The sequence below is a fragment of the Alligator sinensis genome, unplaced genomic scaffold, assembly GCF_000455745.1.
Source record: "Alligator sinensis unplaced genomic scaffold, ASM45574v1 scaffold821_1, whole genome shotgun sequence".
NCBI lineage: Eukaryota > Metazoa > Chordata > Crocodylia > Alligatoridae > Alligator > Alligator sinensis.
The window spans coordinates 66,607-89,235 of NW_005843270.1; the positions used below are offsets into that span (position 1 = coordinate 66,607).

Here is a 22,629-nt window from a genome sequence, read left to right on the forward strand (position 1 = left end):
CTATGCAGGGGGTCGGACTCGATGATCTACTGAGGTCCCTTCCGACCCTAACATCTATGAATCTATGAAACCAGTTGCATGGCTCCCCCGTCCCAGCTCCCTGCCCCGTGGCACCCCGGACCGGCCCAGGCAGGCGTACCCCTACTCTGCCCGAAGCGCTTCCAGCACCTCTCGGGCAATCGGTGCCGGTGCTTAGCTGCCCCCTGCTCCTCCTGACGCCCGAGGAGGCCCCGGGACAGCGGCTGACACCTGATATTAACCCCGGGCCCTGGCTGGGCTCCTGCCCCGTGCTGGCACTGGCCGCCCAGAGTCCATTCAGGGAAGCTATGGGCCGGCCCTGACTCTCGCTCCCTCGAGTGGGTCTGTGCTTGCAGAGCCCCCCGTGCAGGGCCGGAGGGACAGGTCCTTCCCTGCTCTGTGGGTGGGAATTGCACCCATATCACAGAGGGAATCACAGAGGCCCTCGGTGCTCAGCCCCCATGGCCCTGGGTTGCATTTGTGGTTTTAGCTAGAGTTAAAACCCGTCTTCGGGGCGGTGAGATAGCTCCTCCTGGGAGCCCAGCTCCTAAGAGACAGCAGATGCAGGAGGAAGGGATGGTCGATTAGTGGGATGGCAAGAGGGAGGGTCGTTTACACCTGTGCAGTGAAGGGTTTAGCAGGAATCGGGGAGATGATACGGAGCCATCGAGTCATTGAATCCCCGAGCCGTGGGGCTGGCAGGGAGCTCTGGAGGTTGCATCTGGTGCCAGCCTTGAGGCAGGATCAGCTCCGTGCAAACCCGCCCAGACAAACCATCATGTAAACTCTACACGAGACGATCTTCAACCCTGACAGAGCCCCCGGCATCGCCCCCGCCCCTGCCCCCAGAGCACAGCCCTGCTGTGGCCTGGCCCTTGCATGGGGAGGCTCCCAGGCAGGTCCTGCCCCCCGCCCCAGGGTCTCCAAGGTGCTGGGCCCCCACGAGCAGCGCCAGGCAGGGGCACCCAAAGGCGGCACCCACCCAGCCCAGCACCGGCTCCCCCTGGGGTGGTGCACACACCTGGCTGGGCCCATGGCCATGGCTGTGTCCAGAGCATGGCCTGGTGCAGGCGCACGGGGCCCTACTTGTGGCTGTGGAGCTTGTGATCTGCTGGTCCTGCCCGAGCGCGTGGCTGTGTCTGGCTCCCGTGAGCAGACATACCATGGCCGGACCTGGCCCCAGCCCCAGGCACTGATTAGCACCTACCAGCACCTACCTGGGCACTGATTACCTGCCAAGGACAAGGGCAGCTGGACATGGTCTCCCCCCCAAGTGAGCCCCTGCCCCCCAGCACCTGCAGCTATGACTATCCTGGGCGCTCCCCACACCTGACGGCCCTTTGCCCCCCACACCTGGCTGGGCTCAAGACTTTATTGCTCTTCCAGGAATCAAAATGAAAGCTGCAGGACCGCTCGGGCACAGGGCAGGGAGGGGTCCAGAGTCCAGCACAGAAGGAGCCACGTAGGCAGAGAGACCATCTCCATGCCAGTCCGGGCCCAGACCACGGAAACCCGGCCTCCGCGCAGCACCCCGTGCACTTATCCATCACCCCGTGGCCCCTGACACCGGGTCCCGGACCAGAGCACAGGGCTGCACCCACCGCGTTTCCCAAAGCAAGACCGAGGAGTGAGAACCGGCCTTGGGTGAGTCGGGCTGGGTGTGGGTCTGGGCCGGCCGTGGGGGCGCCTGTGCCAGGAGCTGCCCCCACACAGCGAGTGCCCGAGGGCGGGGAGAGGAGCCCAGGCACGGGGCCCGTGCGAGGCGCCGGCAGGGCGAGCCCAGGGCATCGCCGCGCGTTGCCTGGGGGGGTTTGCTGCAGGAGCACGTTCATCACTTCAGTTATTCTGCTCCTGTGAGGTTTATTTGCGGGTGGATTCATTGTCACTGGAAGGCACCCGGGCCTTTTGGGCAGGGCTGCCACATGCAACGCCTACGTAAGTACTCAGGACGAGTGCAAAGTCCCGCGCTTGCGGGGAACAAGCACGTACGCTGATACGGACTGGGGGTGCCGGGCTGGGCTGCACCGCTGGGAAGGCGCTGGGGGCGATGCTGGGACAGGGCCTGCACGGGGCCAGCACTGCGCTCCTCTCCTGCTACACAATATAATCCAGCAACGCCCCGGGCTGTACTCGGCATGCGCCCGGCCTCCCCTGGAGCGCGTGTCCCGTCCTGGGCACCGCTCCTCCGGGCACACGGGGACGGGCCTGAAAGAACAAGGGTTAGTCTGGAGAGGAGAAGACGGGGGCTTCGATACATGGGGTGGGAATAGGCCCTTGTCTGTGGCTGCAGAAGGTGGTGTTATGAGGCCAGTGCGCAGTCAGCGTCTTGTGCTGAGATCCTCAGGTGACCCGTCACAGCACCTGTCGGGACAAGCTGGCACCTCTGTCCCGTCAAGCCCCGGTGCATAGCAAGTTCGGCTGCCTAGATACATAGGAGCCTTCACCCCCAGCATCAGGGTAAGACGAAGGCCGAGGCACGGAGCAGAAACACCTGCTCCTCTTCCATGCGGAGCACCTCCAGCTCCACAAGCGCGCTGAGGAAGACCTCGTCCTCGATCTGCCAGCCCACCACGGCACCCCTTGTTCTGCATGGACGTGTGTCCCAGGGACACAACGGTGATGAATATGAGTCTGTGCGGGTGGCACCAGACGTCATTCATAGTTCATAGTTGGTCGGGTCGGAAGGGACCTTGCAGATCATCCAGTCCGACCCCCTGCCGTGGCAGGAAAGAGTTCTGGGGTCAAACGGCCCCGGCGAGGTGTTCATCCAGCCTCCTCTTGAAGACCCCCAGGGTAGGAGCCAGCACCACGTCTCTTGGAAGTTGGTTCCAGATCCTAGCCACCCTGACTGACGTAGCAAATCCTGATATCTAGTCTGAATCTACCCTCTGCCAGCTTGTGACCGGTATTTCTAGTCCCTCCCGGTAGTGCTCAGGGGAACAGGGACTCCCCCAATGCCTGCTGGTCCCCTCTGACTAGTTTGTAAACGGCCACTAGACCCCCCTCAGCCTTCTCTTGTGGAGGCTGAACAGGTTCAGGTCCCATCGCCTCTCCTCGTAGGGCCTGCCCTGCTGCCCCTGATCATGCGAGTGGCCTCCTCTGGCCCCTCTCCATGCTGTCCACATCCCTCCTGACGTGCGGCGCCCAGAACTGGACGCAGTACTCCAGCTGTGGCCTGACCAGTGCCGCGTAGAGGGGGAGGATCACCTCCTTGGCCCTGCTCGAGATGCATCTGTGCATGGACGACAAGGTGCGGTTGGCCTTCCTGACCGCGTCCCCACACTGTCGGCCCATGTTCATTTTGGCATCAATAATGACTCCAAGATCCTTTTCTGCCTCCGCACTGACGAGAAGGGAGTTCCCCAGCCTGTAGGTCTGCTGCTGGCTCTTCCTCCCCAGGTGCAGCACCTTGCACTTGTCAGTGTTGAACCCCATCCTGTTCTCATCCGCCCACCCCTGTAACCTGTCCAGGTCCGATTGCAGCCTAGTCCTCCCTTCTAGCATGCCCACATCCCCCCACATCTTAGTGTCATCTGCGAACTTGAACAGGGTGCTTTTCACCCCCTCATCCAAGTTGCTGATGAAGATGTTGAACAGTGCGGGCCCGAGGACCGAGCCCTGGGGGACCCCACTGCCCACATCCCGCCAGGTCGAATAGGACCCGTCCACCACCAGTCTCTGGGTGCGGCCTCCTAGCCAATTGACGACCCATCTGACTGTGTAGGCATCAAGGCCACAGCCACCTAGTTTTTTAATGAGAATGGCGTGGGAGACAGTGTCGAAGGCCTTCCTAAAGTCCAGAAATAAAGTCTGTCTGGGGGTCTGCAGGTCTTCCTGGGTGGCAAGGAGGTGACCCCACAGGCCTCATCCATGCCAGGGCTGTCGTAAGAGAATTTACACCCGTTTCACCTCCTTGGCTGCCTTGGTCATAGCACGCTTTTCATGTCTGTCACGCCTCGCACACCCCTTACGACTCTTGTGCATTCAGTGTCTCTAGCTCTTCTCAAACAAGGCTTTTTGGCTAAATCCAATACCTTTTATTAGACCAACTCACATAGTTGGAAAAATTCTTCTTTGCAAACTTTCTGGTACAAACACCCTTCTTCAGGCAGGGGATATACTGCAGATACTTCCTCAGCCTGACGAAGTTTGAAAGTTTGTACCTAAAAGTTTGCAAAGAAGAATTTTTCCAACTATTTTAGTTGCTCTAATAAAAGATACCAGATTTACCCAGAGAGCCTTGTCTGCCTGTGTCCTTGGACCAACACGGCTACAACCAGCACCTCTGGCCCCTCCTGGTGCTCCAGTCTCTGCCCCTCTCGGGTCCTGCTTTGAGATGTAAATGCAGCCCCTGCTTTCCTAGCTCGCACCAGCCCGCCCTCCCACGCAGCTCCCGAATCAGTCCCAGGGCCCAAACTTGTGATGACTGCGCCGGGTCTTTGCCAGTAAGAGGGAATGCTAAAGGGAGATGTAAGAGATGGGCAGGAGGCTGAGACCCAGCGCAGGAAAGGCAGCCACGTCCCAGCACCCCCAGCGGGGAGGAGGGCAGAGCACGTGGCCCCTGGGCATCCTCCACAGGCCACCCCAAGGAGACCAGGCTGGCTCGTCACAGCCAGCTTAGCCCCTGCCGCGACCTCCCCCAGCAGCACCCATATCCAAGGGGCTGGCAAGAGGCACCATAGCCCAAAGGACACCATCTCCCTGCCCTGCTCTCCCAGGTGCCCTCGCAACCTCCTGCCCCAGCAGTCCAGCCTGCCGAGGGGACCCGTAATGATGAGACCTTGTGGCATCGCACCTTTGGGTGCTAGCCCCTTTACGGGCTGGAGCAGGCAGTGCTTGATTGCAGTGGCGATTTTCAGTCCCAGGAGATATATCGGGTGAAGCAGTAGTTTGCTGCTGGCTGCCATGAGGTAGACATCAGCCGGCGGGTCTGAGGCTCACAACATCCTGGAGGTAAGGGAAGGATCTAGGGGGATGGCTGGGAGGCTCCTGGTCCAGGCCATGGCGTAAAACTGCACTCTGCCGAGGTAGGGAGGCGTGGTGGGACTGCTGGCGGTGCGGCAGCCCCACCTGCACACCAGAACCACTCACTTCCCCGGTGAAAGGCGGGTCAGGGCGCCTCAATAACCCCTAGCCCCCACAGCACTGTGGGTCTAAGGGGGCCGGGCATGGCTGCTGCCACCTGAGCCCTCACAGGGGAATGAGACCCCAGAGGCCCCAGGGAGGGGATAGATGTGTAGCCCCAGAGAGGGGGCGGTAGTGAGGGTCCTGATGAGGGCTGAGTAGGGCCGGGGGACAGCCTGAAGGGCAAAACATGTGCCAACCCCTTGAGGAACAAGTTGTTGGATATGAGAAGCCCGGTGAGGGGCTAGGGCGGAGTTAGCCCTCCGTGGGGTGAACCGGAGGGTCATGCGAGAGACCCAACAGACTGCATGTCACCACCTGAGGCGTGATCCGCATAAAGCCCCGTGGCCTACAGGAGCCGTCCCAAGAAGGAGCAAGTGGAACAAGTTATCAATGCAAGAAAAAGACCCTGTGAGAGGGGGTGGAGTGCGAGAGGCCCTAGTGAGAGGAGGGCGATCTGAGTGCATGTCTGAATGACAAAGGACTAAGTTGGCCTGGCTTTAGACTGGGAGCATAATGTCATCCTGGGTGCCATCTGCGAGGCACGGGCTTCAGTGTAGGGGAGGTTGGGAGCTGTGGATAGCACCCTCTGGCATCGGGGCATGTAATGGGTAGTCTTCTGCATTTACCACCAGTTATGGGAACAGCAAAGTCATGGCAGGTGACACTGGGCAGACTGCCCCATAGACAGGTGAGCAGCCCTGAGCTTGCCCCCTGTCATAGACCCTGAGGCATCTTGATCTCCCCAAAACGGTGCCGCCCCGCAGCTGGGGGAGGGCGCGGGGAGCTCCAGCAGGGAAGGGGCAGCAATGCAAGTCAAACACTGCATGTGCTTCTGCAGGGCTGCGCTGGAAAGCTGTTTGGGACTGAGGCGTGCAGACGGCGTCCACGCAGAGATGAGCTCCCAGGAAAACATTGTGTGCAGCAAGGAAGAAAACCAAAGCAAATGCTACATTTCTAAAACTGATGGCAAAAGCTGCGTCCCGCTGAACAAAGACAAGGAGAGAATCGCCGCAGCAGCAAGGCAGAGCGCGCTGGAGATCCTGAGCGATGCGCTGAAGAAGAAGGACCGCGTGCTGATGAAGACGCCCCGGGACCTGATTTCCTGCGACTCTGAGGATCCCAAGTTGTGGATGAAACGGTTTGCAGTCCTGACGCAGCAGCGGGTGAGAGACCTCATCTTGGTGCCGGAGGAAGCCAAATTCATGGAAAATCCTTTCAGGAAGGAGGTTTATGCATGTGTTTATCCAAAATCTGGAGACAAAACCATTGATTTGTGCCCACTCTTCTGGGAGGCTCCGAGTCACCTTGACATAGATTCTCAGCCAGGGATTTTAATCCATGAGGCCTCGCACTTCTTGGGCACATGTGACATCACCGATGAGGTACTCAGCATCTATGTTACCTGCAGGGGACTGATGATGAAATACAACTCGAGAGATGCAAATAGTCCAAAATGTGTTCCTCTGGCGAATGCGATGGTAAATGCCAAGAACATCCAGTACGAGTTTGAAGTGACCCTGCGGCACCGGGGAGACTACGCGCGGGGCAGATACTCCTGCTGCGGGGAGCCGGCGAGGAGCTCCGTCTGCGAAAGCGCCGTGCCCGATGACTTCCTCATGTGTCCGAACAACTGGAGGTGAGTAACGTCCGCCCCAGTGGATCCACTCGAGCAGAGGTTTCCGTGCGAGACCCAGCACCTGCAGGCCCCCGTCCCACTGAAGAACGTGCCCACTTCTTTCCATGTCGGGGACCTGTCAAAGGTGGGACGTGCCCAGCTAAAACATGAGCCAGCAGCCCTGGCCCACGGCCGCCCCTTCCCCACCATCTCCTCTTGGCCTGACACGGTTCAAACACTGGTCTCAATGGCATCAGCCTCCAGGCACGTCCCTCCCGTGAGCCAGTGACGTGGACCCCAGCCCTGGCCCCAGCCCAGCGTCGTTTTCCCCTGGGCGTGAGGAGGACGGGCGTGTCCACACGCTCGGCTACAGGAGATGGACACAGTATTGTGGGGAAACCCCCCTGTGGGTTCAGGACAGGGCAGGGCTCACGGCCTGGGAGGGGGCAGAAGCTCCCCCCACCCCACTGTGGGGCACGCGGCCACTATCTCCTCGGGGACTTTCCCCATCCTGCCGCATGTGTCCCCGGCCCCTAGAAGAGGCAGGCTGCCCGGGCCCATCGTCCCACCACCGCTCCGCTCCAGCCTGGCCGTGCCCGTGCGCCTAAGCTGAGCTCGGGGTGGCGACCCAAGGACACCCTTGGGCAACGAGGACGCATCTCCTGTGCAAGGCGCTGGGCGCACGGTGGGGTCACAGGAGAATTATGGGATCGTACAGGAGCCAACATTTTGGACCTATGAAATAATTTCCGCCTTTTCTCTCTTCTCCTATAGCAAATTCCTAGGGAGGTACATTGATAAAGTACTGAGGGAGAGGCTGCTGCCGGCCCGGGACAGGCTGAAGCAGCACGTAGCAGAGCTTCGGGGAATTGCCAACACTGCGGACGAGGTTTGCAGAGGAGCCACGATAGCAGACGTTGCCAGCGGGTCATCGAGGCTTGGGAGCATAATCGCCACTGTCGGGCTTGGCCTTGCCTCCGTGGCCTTCAGGACATGGCTGGCTGTCTCCCTCATGGGGCTTGCCATCTCCACAGCACACAGCCTGATCGGCACAGCAGCGACCAACACCAACGTTGTGCAGAGTCGAATCGAGGAGGAGGAGATGAACGGGCTCCTGGGCCAGTGCCAGGCTGAGGTGCAGCTAGAGTTAATTACCGATTGCCCGCTTCATGTGGGCTGCCAAGTGTGGTTTTCTTTGCCATTACAAGCAGTAAGCGGGTGCCCAGTCTCAGGATGGTGGACACAAGCCTGCAGGTATCATAACATTTGTTTTTGGTGTGCAGTTCTCCCCCTCTCCGTCCCCCACAAGCCAACCTGCAGTTCCAGGAGGCAGATGCTTTTCCTGGTCCATCCTGGTGACTGAGGCTTGAGGCACCAGCCTGACCCAAGGCTTGTGCCTGCCCCATGCTAGAAGGGGACAGATGGGCTCCCAGGCGGGCAGGCGGTCTCTTGGCCAGGGGCCCCCGGGAGCAGTGTTATGACACGTGAGTCACTGTGTAGCCTGCTGTTGTGCAATGCATGGACAGGGATTGTTTTGGGGTGCAGGGACGGTGCTTCCCCCATGGCTGCTGTGCCAAGCCCGGCGCAAAGAAGCCTGACTCTGCTGCCAAGTCGGGTGAGTTCTGTGGCGGGCCAGTAGGGGGCGCTCCTGCACTGAGCCACCCACCTCCCTGCGCCCGACCCCCAACCAAGCCCCATGTGCCTCCCCAGGGGTGTCAACGTCTGGCCGACCCCCTTCCTGGAGCACACCCGCAAGCCTGGGGTAACTGCTGCCACCACCCAGGGGCTCTGGTCTGACCTCAGGCCCTGCGCCCCCTGGGACACACAGGCCTTTTAGACCCGGACCTGCTTGACCCACTGCAAGAACTTGGGGTGCTTCCTTCAGCCTGTCGCACAAAAAGTAGCCTCTCTTCGTCAGCCAAGCTAAGGGAATAAAAAGCCATGCCCAAACCCTCTCATGCATGTACCACAAACCTTGTTATAGCAGAACGCTTCATTGGTTACAGAGGCTAGGCTTGGGGAAGGGTACAGGTTAGAGAAGTATCACAGAATAACCTTAGAGCAAACACTGTCAGCTTAATAGCTGGTTGATATACTTCTACGTTATGGCAAGCTAGATCTCTAGATAGGTTTCAAGTACTTTACTCACTTCAGCATCCTGAGAGAGAAAGAGGGTTGCAGATGTTCCAGTTGCTGAGTGTATTTTCACACGGCTGCCCCTCCTCCTCTCTACCTGTTAAGTCCCTCACCCTATAGAGCCCACCTCCACGGGGGAGTGGGATTTGGTTAGAGAACTCCTGCGGGCCAGGGGCATAGTCCGTCGGGCAGCTGAGGGATCGGGAACCAACAGGCTCAGAGCATGTTTAGGAAAATGTCCTTATTCAGGAAGGTTGGAGCAGGGGACCATGAAGTCAAGTGGGTGCAGAGGGAGGAAATTTCTCCTCTCCGTAAGGAGATTTTGAAGGGTGGTCCTAGTCCATGGAGGGAGGATGTATGCGCCCCAGGTTTTTCCATAGGGGACATCAAGGTCCAATTTGAAAAAGTTTGCCTTTGTGAAAAACCCTCAGCTCAAAGGCAACACAGTGCCCTGGTTTGGCTACTGTGAGAATAGCAACTGAGGAAAAAGCTCAGGGAGCCGCAGAAGAACAAATGTGCTCAGTTGGAGACAAGCAATCAGACCCTGAAAGGACTGTCTTGGAATTTGGAAAATGAAAAGGAAAAATTGAGGAAAGTAAATCAAGATAACGCCCAACAACTGGAATCCTTGGGCCAGGAAAAGGCTAGCTGAGAAGCCTTACAAAAATTGCTAAAGATAAAGCGAACGGGGAGCCAAAGCAAACCACGGCCCCTGTCAGAACACCATTAATCGCTTAAAGCACAAACTCCAGGAGCGCAGCCTGCAAGTAGCAGTGTCATCTGGGGAGATCAAGCCTGGGACCCAGACATCCCCTTCAACCTGGGAGAGATTTGGGGTGGGAGGTATAGGGAGACGCAGAGGACATGATGGATCCCTCACCTGAGGGCCCCAAGTCCGAGAAGGAGAGCGATCTGGTGCCTGAGGTGAGTGCAATCGCTTGAACCTCAGTCACCCGGGATGCACAGGGAAACCACATACGTGACGGTTCCCCTTAGTGGAGTGCATCTCACCACCGTGGGCAAGACCCTGGGGCCTGCTAACATCAGGAATTTGGGGCAGTGGTTGCAGAAATCCTTAAATAGTAGTAGATGTGAAACCCTGAGTGTCCGGGAATGGCACCACTTGTTAAGGGCCTGTGCCACCCTGGAGATCTAGGCAGCCGTGAGCCACGAGGATAGTTTTCGGGGAGGCACTATTTCCCAAAGCATAGCAGACTTGGGGATCAATCTAGGGAGGAAGACGTTCAAGGGACAGTTTGGGGAGAGCCACCGGACACCTGGGGAACCTGTTTGGGACTATATGGACATTGGGACTGCTTTCAGGGTCAGTGCTGCCCCTGGACAGGGTGGGCAATCGGACACCTGACATCAGGAATATAGATTACCCTCCTGGCTTTTGGAAGGAAGTACAGGAGGGCATGCACCCGCCTGTAATCGGACTAATGGGGCCGCTCTGAGAGACCCAGAGCTACACGCTGGGAGAAGTCCTACCCCGGGCTCAAGATGCAGAGAGACTGATTGAACAGCAAGGGGCGGGGGGGCCATTGCAGCCACCCAGTTCAAGGAAAAACCCAATGATACACTGAATTGCATGGTCACATATTCCAATGAAAGTGCATACTCTAAATCTGACTGGAGGGTTGAGGGACCAAATCACCGCCCCAGCCCACACCCGTGCATCCCCTGGCCTGCAAGGGAAAGGGAGAGTGGGATTTGGGTGGCAGTGCGGACGTTCCTGAAGCAGCACGGGGAGCCCAGGAGAGGTGGGACAAGTGGCCCCTAGCTGATTTAATTGACAGAGTGACAGAGCTGAGTAAAGGGTGGGCAGCAGCATCCCCCCACCCTAACAGGGTAGCAGCCTCGACTCCCATCTCTGAAGAGTGCTGACGGGGCCCCCGTAACGGGACCCACGAGCAGAGCCCAGGCTCATGGGAAAAATTCGGCACCCTCAATTGGGACCCAGGAGGGAGACCCCAAGTACCCATTATGGTGGGGAACCCTTGGCACACCAGTGCGCTCCTGGACACCAGAGCTGTGCTGAATGTTTTCAGGGGAAAATGGGACCTGAGCCAAGTTGGGACTGAACGAATAATGCTCTGGTCCTTCGCAGGGCAGGAAACCAGCGGGGCTGTGTAAAAATACATTCCCTCCCCTTCCCCAACCATTTCTGACTTTCTTTCTGCCCTCTCCATCCCTTATCAGTGATTGCAAGTAGCACTAGGTAAGCTAAGCTAAGTTCTTGTATACTATTATTGTAATAAGCTACTTTTTTATATATTGTAAATAGTGTCCTGTTATATTTGTATTGATTTTTACTGTTTTATATTGTATTATATTGTATTCCTATCATTTGTGCATTGATGTTTATTGTTTCATATTAATATTGTATGGTTTCGACCTGTCTGTAAAGTGATGTCAAGTATCCATTCCCATCTTGTTCCCATCTTGTCCCTGTGCCCTGTTGTGCAAGTATGTTGCAATTCTGTAACCTCTCCCATGTAAATTGGTTTCCTTGAATGCCTGAAACAAAGGAGTGAATGGATGAGTGAAACACAATGACAGCAGGACCCCCTCCTAAATCACCCCACCATCAAAACCAATACCTAGACCAGCGACCCAGCCATTGGAAACACCCTCCACATTCAAGAAACAAAAGATGAGGCAACCCAGCACTGTGCCAAGGCTGCACGTGCACAGTATGAACATCTGGAAACCTCTGGAACAGGGCTGACACTGCCTGGACAGGCCCTCCCCATAGGAGATCAGAGGTAGTCTGCCCCATAGAGAGGGGTAGTGAAGACTGACTCCTTGGGTCTCCTTGCCGTCTTCATCTGCACCAGACCTGCTCCATGTCACACAGAGGCCCTGCCGGCGACCCTCTCTGGACAACACCTGCTGGAGAAAGACCCCGACTGGCCATTGAGGACCGCCTCCCAGCCTGGATAGGTAGCTATCACTCCCATCCTCTCTCCAACCAGGACTTGGACTCTGTTTCTCTTCCCTACCTGGACTCCAACCCTTCCACTGAGTCTCTTTCTCCTGCTGCCATCATGTGAGTGTCTGTGGGAGTGCTTGTGTGAGTGTGTGTGTGGGAGCCAAGCTGTACAGTACAGTGTTCATTTAATAACACTGGTATTGGGAACCCTGAGTTGGGTTTTGCTTTACTACGGTCCGGCCCTGCTCCAGTCTCTGCTCCTCGCCCCTCTCACTTCTGTCTCATTTCTCCCTCTCCTGCTTCTGGCTCACCGCCACCTCCAACACCTGCCCCACGCTCCTGTGGCTCCAGCCGTCCCCAGCTCCTCTCTGCCTGCAAACCCCTGGGTCTTTGCTGTTGCCTCCTCCCCACTGCCTTTTTCCCTGGATCTCTGCCACTGTTATTGCTTTGTCCCCACTGCCTTTTCCCCTGATCTCTGCCACTTGCTCTTTAGTTACCAAGCACCCCAAGCCTCAGTTCCTTAGCCAGCTTCTCTCCAGTCTACCAGTTCTAATCCCAGTGCCAGCAATTTTCATTCCCAGCAACGTGCACTCCTTACACTTTCACTCTCTCACCTTAACCTTACCCCAAGCATAGGTACCCCACATACACACACCGTACCATCCAAGTTAGGAACTCACCTGTGTGTACATGTAGGTGGGTGGTATGCGTGTGAACTAGTGAATATACATATATGTTTATATGTCATTGTGTGTGTGATGTACGAATTAGTGATCCATGTATGTGTATTAGGTGTGCGGGTATTGACAACTGATTTTTGTCTAACTTTTGGTGTGTATAGTGTGTAGGTGCTTGAATTAGTGATAGGTGTGCATATGCCTAGGCTGGTAATTTTGGATGTGTATGTGCCTGAGTTGGTAGTGTGTGTGCGCGCGCACCTGGTGGGGGTGTATGCACCTAGAGTGTGTGTGTGCACCTAATTGATTTTTGTGTGTGTCATGTGCAATTGTACACCACGCCCTCCTGTCTAACAGCACGATGTTGAGATCCTGAGTGCTGGCCTGACCCCACAGGGCAACAATTTTTATTGATAACGTCACATCCTGTACACTAAATTAGAATGTATTATGATCCTGTGAGTTGGTCCTTAGAGTGAACTAAGGACGCTTTGTTGGCTACAATTTCCTGCATTTCTTGATAGTCAGCTCCATTTGCAACGGTGCCGCCGAGGACATGCAGGCTACCAAGGCAGGCTGCCACTGATGCACGCATGGACAGGGGCAGAAATGTGGGTGCAGAAGGAGGGCTTCCAGGCATTTTCCAGGATTGCCCCCCTGTGAGATAATGCAGGGAGCGCATTATCAGAGTTCCAATTAGTGCACCACAGCACTCCAATAGGTGTGTGAAGATATACAGAAGAAATTCATGGGGTGCAGATTTGTGCGCAGATTATCAGTGATGGGAGAATTTCGGCACTCTGTTCGTAGGGGTGGTTGTTTGGGTGAAATAAAAAAGAAAAGTGGATTTACACATGAAATAAAGTTTACTTGCTGACATAGAAATGGTGGGGGGAAGTAAGATAAGAATAAAAATAAAAATAATAAATAAAGATAGGAATGAAAAGGATAAAAAAGAGGGTTTTTTAAAAAAATTGGTTAAATTCAAAATTAAAACATACATGTAAATATATGTGTAAAATAATTAAATGACATATTATTTAAATTAATCAAAATGCACCTCTTTCAATTATCTGTACAGTTCAGGAAGCTGTGAGTGATAGGTGCTCTCTGCTGTAATTTAGTGCAAGGAGATCAGCGGGGTGGGTTGATATGCAGCACTCCCTGCAGTGATTGACTGTGAATAGCACACTAAACAATTCATGAAATTTCAGACCAATGACATGTACACAATAACAGATAAAATAAAACCCACCGCTTCAATTTAAGAAGGTCTAAACTCCCGTCATGTGTACAAGTGCCCAAAGGACTACATGGGTGCCTGTACACATCACGGGGTTTAATCCTCATTAAATGTTATAAACCTATTCAATTTAAACTTGTTTATTTTGGAGTGCTGCATCAGTGTTTGCACATGCTAGGTTGTCAAACAAATTAAGCCTGGTTCCCAGCCACTGCTGCAGGAGACTGGGACGGTCCCATGCTGCCTTCCCAGCCTGGAGCCCCACCCCCATGCCCTGCCATGCAGCTGTGGGAGCAGGGAGCCAGCACACAGCACAAGAAAAAAAAAAGCGGAAGCAATTCAAAAGTGGCAGCAATTCAAAAGGGGTGAACTACAAAAAAATCTCAGTGCCTTCTGGTGGACAAAGAGGCTCATTACCCATCTTTGAGTGCCTTTGTGTTTGCACGCAACAAATCCATGGACGTGACACTTTAATTTGCAGTGAGCCAAACTAAACTACATCCAAGGAGTTTCAGTTTAATGCACCAAAAATACTTTTAAAGCATCTGGAAAACCCACTCATGCAAACATTCACACTGTTGCAGTACAAGAAAGGGCAAAAAATGTGGTATGTACAAACACCCCGTCTCACCACCCACTGTCAGGAACCATCACAGGTAGCCCCCACCCAGGCTGCCTGTCCACACCTGGGCCTCCCAACTGCCCAAGGCGGGCAGCAGGTCTCGACCTTTGTGTTGATCTAGAATCCTTTTAGCTTGCTGTAACAGGGTCTATGCCCCATTACTGAGAAGGGAGAGCAAACCCGGGGGCCTGCCAGCCAGACAAGCCTCAGGTGCAGACTTTAGGGTGGAAAATACTCGATGCAAACACTTACCATGGAACCAGCAGCGACAGCAACACCAGAGGACAGAGGCTTGCATAGAAACCCCACAGGTCCTGGCAGCAAGGGGCCTCGCTGAGACTGCCAAATCAGAAGCAGGTGACCAGAAAGAAGGATTATGGAAGGGACTGGGAAGGGTGGCTTTTTGGAGGGATCATTACTGCCCTCGGGGCACAGGATTGCCTGGGCTCCCGCTGGGGGCAGGCTCAAGGCAGAGTGAACAAGCAGAGCCCGCAGCAGGGCAGCATGCGGGGCTGCAGGGCCCGGAGCCCAGAGCAGGGCAATGTTCGGAGACCAGAGAGCCCAGAAACAAAGCCCAAAGCGGGCCAGGACAAGGCTGGGCCCCAGAAGCCAGGTCCGGTGCAATGGGAATGAACCAACAGAAAGAAGGGGCTGAGGCTGGGAAGGCCGTGTCCCAACAAACACATACAGGAACCCCGAGACATAGAATTAGCCCGTGAGCCAGTGAGTGAGACCAGGCTTCCTTGAAAGGGCTAAAGCATCAAGGCATGTGGGGTGAGCAAAGGGGAGCGCTCCCCAGAAGTGTGGGCCAAGCTAGGACTGAGCAACCCCCACGGGGCATTGCAGCCACCCCCTGAACAAGCACGTGGGTACACTTGCATCCTAGTAGGCTTTTATCTATGTTGCCTTTAAGTTAGCATCAGTGAGGCTAAGGGAAGCAAAAGAAACTGAGTCGCAGGTGAGAGAGACCTCTTGGAAGACTAACCAGTCTTAGGACATCTACCCTGGTCAGCGTATGCCATCGTGACTAACAGAATGACATGACGGCATCTCCTCAGCACTGGATTTGTTGAAGTTTCTATCACGTAAGGATGTCAGCCTTTGTTTGAGGGAGGGAATAAGAAGGGGCTCGGTGCTCTGAGACAGGTTCCTCTGGCTCTTCTGCTGCGGGTCCTCATGGACTTTATAGAATGGTTCGACAATAGTTCCCATCTGCACAGGTCACAAAAATCGAGCCTTGTCTGGGATGATGCAGTTGGGGCTGGTCCTGCTTGGGGCAGGGGGTTGGACCAGATGTGACCTCCTGATATCCCTTCCACCCTCATTGTCTATGATTTTATATGCTTTGCATTACTTTATTGCTAGCAACAGTCATAATTGGAAGTTATGATAAATTGTCTTATATATTCACTCCACTGAAGGACTCATTTTGCATGAGAACAGGCCCCCAAATCTCTTCTAGGAGTTAACACAAGGCCCCTGGGCGAGCCCACCTGGGACCATGGAGAACAGGCTGCTCCCCCCCGCTCGCTGCAGACCCAGCGTCAGGCTTGCAGCCCTGGTCTCGACTCCTGGCTCAGTCCTGAACTTCAGCTCTTTCAAGGGCATGAGGCTGCCCGTGTCCTGATAGCACAACTCAGGCCATGCGAAGGGAGACCCTGCCGCACGCTCACACCCACGTCTGCAGACAGGGCTGTGGCAGGTGCAGTGGGAGACTGACCAAACATAAGAGACTTCTTGTCCCTCTTGGCCCAGTTGCTGGTCAGATGTGACAAGACTGAGGCGGGTTGGAAGCACACCAGGTCCTTTCCCTGGATATGACAGCAGGCCCAACTGCCCCGTGCATTTATTGTCCATGGCCCCAGTGCAGGGTTCCTGACTCGAGCATCGAGCCACAGCTGCTGCATCCCCTGCAGCCAGACACAGCGCACGAGAACCTGCCTCGGGTGAGCTGGGGCTCGAGCTGGCCCACGGGCTGCCCCCTCGGGGGTGAGCTTCCCCCAGGGCAAATCTCCAAGAGGGAGAGGAGCCCAGAACAGACACATGCACACAGGTGATAAATGTTCAACCTGCAGGAACTTCCCCAGGGAGAGGGGCAGGGTCCAGCATCGGGGCAGGCAGAGCCCCATTCAGAGGAGCCAGGAGCACGAGTTTGAACGGACCCTGCGGCACCGGGGAGACACTCCTGCTGCGGGCAGACGGCGAGGAGCTCCGTCTGCGAGAGCGAGCTCTTCGCTTCTCCGAACTGGAGGCGAGTAACATCAGTGCAGGGATTTCCCTTGCAGGACCTGCCTGCTTTTTTCCATGTCGAGGACCGGTCAAAGGGGGGACGCCCCCAGCTAAAACACCGGGGCAGCAGCACCCCGGCCCACGGCCGCCCCTTCCCCTGACTCCGATCCCCTCCTGGCACAAGTCAAACCCCTTTATCAAGGGTCTGGGAGAGCACGGGGAATCGGGCTGCTGACACACAGGCAGTATTTCTGGGAGAGAGGCAGCGCCCGGCTCCGGCTCCCGCCACCGGCCGGGGACGCACCGCTGACCTGCTGCCGCCTGGCAGCCCCACGCCGAGCCCGGGGGTGCTCGCCCGCACGAGCGCAGCAAGGCTCACCCCGCCGGCACCGACACCACGTCCGGCGCCGGGCGCACGAGGACGCAGCTGCCACGCAAGGCGACAGGCGAGAGGCGCGTGGCACCGCAGCCGCTCTCGCACACCCGGGACAGGGATCTCCGCACGCAGCACACCTGCAAAGCGAAGCGACATCTGGTGGGCAAAGGGGCTCATGACACGTCATTCAGTGACGTCCCACGGACACGTGACAGATCAACGGCTGCGTCACAGTACTTGGCGCTGATGCAGCGGGATGCGATTTATTTTGCACAGCAGCAAACTCATTGAAATCTCAAAAAAATCCCATTCGTGTAAAGCGGGATGCAATTAAACCGCAGAAAAGGGCAATGTTTGTGGCGTGTCCAAGAGCCCTTGGAGACCCACGCTGAGCTGGGGAGCGGGGGCAGCGTGGGACAGGCCGCAGCAGCTCTTGGGGCTCTTGCCAGTGCCGTGGACAAGGCGCGCAGAGGCACCACGATAGCAAGCGCTGCCAGAGGGCGGTGGGCATCGTGGGCAGGATTCCTAGACTCGTAGATCTCCCGGGTCGGAAGGGACCTGGTGGATCATCGGGTCGGACCCCTGCTCCAGGCAGGAAAGAGCGCTGGGGTTAGGTAACCCCAGCCCCATGCCAGTCTAATCTCCTCTTGAAGACCCCCAGGGTAGGGGAGAGCACCACCTCCCTTGGGAGCCCCTTCCAGATTTTGGCAACCCTTACCATACAAAAATTCTTCCTCGTGTCCAATCTAAATCTGTTCTCCTTCAGTTTGTGGCCATTATTTCTGGTAACCCCGAGGGGCGCCCTGGTACACAGTGTCCCTATTCCCTGCTGACCCCCCTGGTCAGTTTGTAGGCAGCCACAAGATCACCTCTCAGCCTCCTCCTGCGGAGGCTGAAGAGATCCAGATCCCTCAGTCTGTCTTACCTGCAGGCCCTCAACCATAGGAGTAGCCTCCTCTGGCCCCTCTCCATGCCGGCCACGTCCCTCCTGACGTGCGGCGCCCAGAGCTGGACGCAGTACTCCAGCTGCGGCCTGACCAGTGCTGCACAGAGGGGAATTATCACTTCCCTGCTGATGCAAGACAGAGTGCGCTTAGCCTTCCTTATCACCTCGTCGCACCGACGACTCATGGTCATGTTTGCGTCAGCCAGGACCCCGAGATCTCTTTCCGCTGTTGTGGTGCTCAGAAGGGTGTGTCGTCCCCCCCCCCCCCCCCCCCCTCTATGTTCGTGGGGCGGCGTGTCGGCACACTCTGCATTTATCCTTGTTGAATTGCATCCTATTCTGATCCGCCCACTTCCCCAGTCTGTGCAAATCTCCTGAATTCACTCCCTGCCCTCCGGTGTGTTTCCTACGCCCCATAGTTTAGTGTCATCTGCGAATTTGGACAAGGTGCTTTCAACTCCCTCATCCAAACCACTGATGAAGATAGTAAACAGCACTGGTCCAAGGACAGAGCCTTGGGGGACCCCACTGCCCACACCGCTCCATCCACCACCACTCCCTGGGTGCGTCCCATGAGACAGTTTTTCACCCACTTTACTGTGAAAAAATCCACATCACAGCTACTCAGTTTACGCGTAAGAATTGGGTGCGACACTGTGTCAAAAGCCTTTTTAAAATCCAGGTAAATGATATCTACTTCCTCCCCTGCATCTAAGCACTTTGTGACCTGGTCATAAAAAGAGACCAGGTTAATCAGGCAGGATCTGCCTGCCATAAACCCCTGCTGGTTGCCCCTTACCATGGCGTGACCCGCCGGCCCCTTGCAAATGTGATCCTTAATGATTTTTCTAAGGTCTTGCTGAGAATGGAGGTGAGGCTAACTGGCTGATAATTACCCAGGTCCTCTTTCCTCCCCTGCTTGAAGACAGGGACTATTATGGCCCTTTTCCAGCCCTCTGGGACCTGTCCCGAGTGCCACGAGCGCTCAAACAGCTGCGCCAGTGGTTCTGCTATGTCATCGGCCAATTCCTTTAGTCCCCGTGGGCGAAAATCATCGGGGCCTGCTGACTTAAATACGTCCAACCCCTCCAAGTGCCCCTTCACTAGGTCAGTGCTAACCGTTGGTGCATTGGTATTACTCACACTCCAGACTAAAGACACTTTGGGAAGTGTGTTTGTATCCGTGTCCAGGAAAACAGAAGCAAAGAAATTATTTAAGAGCTCCACTTTTTCCATCATATCAGTTATGAGTTGCTCTAGTCCATCCTGTAGCGACCCTGTGCTACCCTGCGCTTTCTTCCTGCTCCCTACGTACTTAAAGAAGGACTTCTTGTTATCCTGAATCTTTGCTGCCAACTTGAGTCCTGTATCTGCTTTGGCCTTCCTCACTGCTTCCCTACAAGCATGACCCAGGCAGGTGCACTCCTCCTTGGTGGCTGCCTCCTGCTTCCACAGCCCGGAGGCCTCTTTTTTCCTCTGAAGGCTCCCCTGGATTTCCCCGCTCGGCCAAGAAGGTTGTTTGGCTCTCTTGCTTTCCTTTGCATGTACTGGGCTGGTGCCCCTTTGTGCCTGTAGGATCAGTCCCTTGAGGAGCTCCCACCCTTCTTGGACCCTCCCAATGACAGGGACACCCACCAGGATGCGTGAGCTAGGGTTATAAGGCACCCCTACCCACCTTTCACTGGGGAGGCAACTGGCCTGGCATTTCTGGGGAGCTCCCCCGCCACGGGGAGTCCCGCCAAGCCATTCTTCCCCGGCAGGGTGCATTTTCAAGCCATACGCAGGACCAGGAGCCTCCTGCCATCCCCACAGCTCCTGCCCTCACCTCTAAGGATGATCCGAGCAGCAGCTCCACGGGGTGAGCTTTCCCTGGCCGCCAGCAGCAGACTGCTGCTTCCCTGCGGTCCCCTGACTGCCGTCGGGGCTGGCCTGCACCTGCCAGCTGCTCTCAGCCCTTAAAGCGGCAGGCGCCAAAGGTGCCCGGCCACAAGCTGCAAAGCCAAAGGCTGCCAGCTGTGTCCCGCCAGTGCTGCCCTGCAGGCTCACCAAAATCTCTGATTCCTCCCAATCTCTCGGCAGTGCACGGGTGTGAACAACCTCCATGTTCCAGGAATTAACCTGGTCTTTCCTGCTACCGGCTCCGATTTCACAGCCCTGAGGATGGTTTTAACTCCAGCTCGAAACCTCCCCTCGGTGCAGCGATGACTTCCACTGAAGCCCTGGCAGCACGGTGAAGATGCTGGAGAAGACCACGTTTTGTTAGGAATGGAGGAAGAGCCGTGCGTTTCACCGCGATGGCTGCAGGGCGAATGACACGATCTCATTGGACTATTTCTGGCTCGGTTTGTGTTTTTTAAATAAACACATGATCTAGGGAATTAAAATGTGTTCCAAGAGAGGTAAGAGGGGAGCTGGAAAGCGCCGGCCAGTCACCGATGACCACGTCTGACCCCAGGGTAATGAGGATCGGCTCCCAGGCAAGGCAACAGGCAACAGGCACAGCAGCTGCTGTTGCAGAGCTAGGAAATCCTGCTGGCTCCAGCCCAGGTTCCCAGTCTGTCGAGATCCTCCCAAATTGTGCTCCTGTCCTCCAACGGCATAGAAGTGCTAGAGCCGTGGGGCTGCCAAGGAGCTCCTCACCCCTGACACAGCCCCAGGCATTGCTCCCGCCCCTACCCCCGGGGATATAGTGGTGCGGTGGCTCAATGTCCTGCTGCTGCCAGGGGGGTGGTGGGCGCTGGGGAGAGCCAGGCCCAGGCCGTGCCCCTGCTGCAGAGGGAGGGAAACCCCCCCCGGACAGGCCAAGCTGAGCCAAATCCCTTCCTGCCCCGCAAGGCAGCATGAGCAGGGCAAGAGCCTGTAGCCAGGACCCTGCAGGGCTGAGTCCTGTCATGAGCATTGGCACAGCCGGGCACAGCCCCAGCACCCAGCGCCTCTGGGGGGGCTTCAACCCCCTCACCCTGCGGGGGGGCAGCCAGCACAGCCCCAGCCTGGGACACCCCCAGCAGAGCACGGGCATCGCTGCGCCTCGACCCTCCCGCCCAGCCTCGCCTTGCACCCTCCCGTGCTGCCGCGTCTCCCCTGCGGCTGCCCCACTTGGATCCCCAGATCCAACCTAAATTGCCTCCAGTCCCGGGTCCGCGTCCCGCTCTCTGCGATGAAATAAAGAAGCTGCTCTCCTTCTTCTTCAGGGCAGCCCCTGGGTACCGGCCAGCTGCTCCCACTTCCCCTCTGAACCCCTTTTTCCACAAAGGGTTCGACAAGGGGGGTGAAGAGCTGGGCCTGGAGGTGGGCTGGGGGGGGGGTTGGGCTGGGGGTTTGGAGGTTGGGGATCACCCAGCCCCCCTGACCCTGCTCAGCCCGTGGCCGTGGTCCATGGCAGCAGGGTCCCCTGCTCGGTCCCGCAGCCTCCTGCTCGTGCTGCCCCCCAGCCCTGCCATGTTCCCCCTTGCTGCTGGGCAAGGCAGGGGGGCCGGGGCCCAAGCCCCAGGGGTGCCAGACCTGCTGTCCTCAAGCATCTCAGGGCAGAGCGGGGTCGAGCTGCAGGCCAAGGGCAGGGAGCTGGGCCGCGGCTGGGGCCAAGGTTTCAGCCCGGGGGATGGCCTGGGCGCCTTCCCCTCCCTGCCGCCAGCCCATATCCATCTTGTGTTGCAGCCGCGGCAGGACCGGACCCAGGCACCACCAGGCATGCAGCCCCTGGTGCCAGGCAGGGCTGCGGTGTCTAAACCTACTGGGCAGCACCTGGGAGCCAGAGCCCAGGGAGGAAAGGATAGGCGTCCTGGCAGGGAGGGGATAGTGTGTGCTGGTAAATGGGTTTGCACATGTCCCTGCAGAGCCACAGAGCACAGCACTCCATGTGCTTGGCGTGTGCTTGGCGTGGCCCTCAAGGTCCCTCCCAGTCCTCAGGCCCCATGATGACACCCATGCAGGCGTGTGCAAGCCCATGCGTGGCTCCCGGGCTGCTGTTCTTCCCACTCCCTGGCCACAGTCCTGCTGCCAGAACAGCCAGCGTGCCCCCCGTGCCCAGACCCGTGGCAGCACTGGGCTGCCCCGGCCTCTGCCTGCCGGGCAGGGGTATGTGTGGGCCCAGGGGCATGGAGGCGCGCTGCGCATGGCACTGGCCTGTGTTTAGCCCGTGAGTCACCCAGCTCCTGGCCGTAAATCAGTCCCCGCAGGCCCCCCCCCCACTGGCCGCCTGCCCGAGCCCTGCAGAAACAAGCCCATAAATAATGGCAGCGCGGCGAGCGCCGGCCCCGGCCCTGGGTGCGAGGGGGGCACCATCCATCACCGCCGCGCGGGTACTTTGCAAATTAAAACTGTCACCGCCATCAAGGGGACGTCCTCAGCCCCCTCCCCCATTCTCCTTCCCCTTCCTCGTGCCCTCCTCTTCTCTGCCCCCAGCTCATCCCAGCCCCCACGCAGCTGGCTCCGGTCCGTGCTGCTCTGCACCCCAGAGACACGGGGGTCGGGTCCTGTGCCGGGTGGGGGGTGGATCAGGCCCAGACAGCCCTCCCCTCCCCACCCCCCTGGGGGGCTTAGAGCCCAGGCTGAGTGCAGGGCACCTGGGCTGTGTTCCCCACACCCCGCTCATGGCAGGACGGCCTGGCAGGGGACCAGGCCCTGGGGTCAGGACACCAGGGGCAGCCATGGTGCCCTGGGCTGGCTCCGTCAATACACATGGCCGGGCAGGGAGGAGCTGCCCCCG

The 22,629-nt window shown here is 57.2% G+C and overlaps 1 protein-coding gene across 1 annotated transcript; it reads left to right on the forward strand.

The window, feature by feature from the left end:
• Nucleotides 1–5,343: 5,343 nt before the first annotated feature.
• LOC112548550 lies at nucleotides 5,344–11,184 on the forward strand. Its single transcript, XM_025194635.1, has 2 exons — nucleotides 5,344–6,781; nucleotides 7,535–11,184. The coding sequence occupies exons 1-2, from the start codon at nucleotides 5,952–5,954 to the stop codon at nucleotides 8,121–8,123; spliced, it is 1,419 nt and encodes a 472-aa protein (XP_025050420.1). The 5' UTR covers nucleotides 5,344–5,951; the 3' UTR covers nucleotides 8,124–11,184.
• The last annotated feature ends 11,445 nt before the right edge of the window (nucleotides 11,185–22,629 follow it).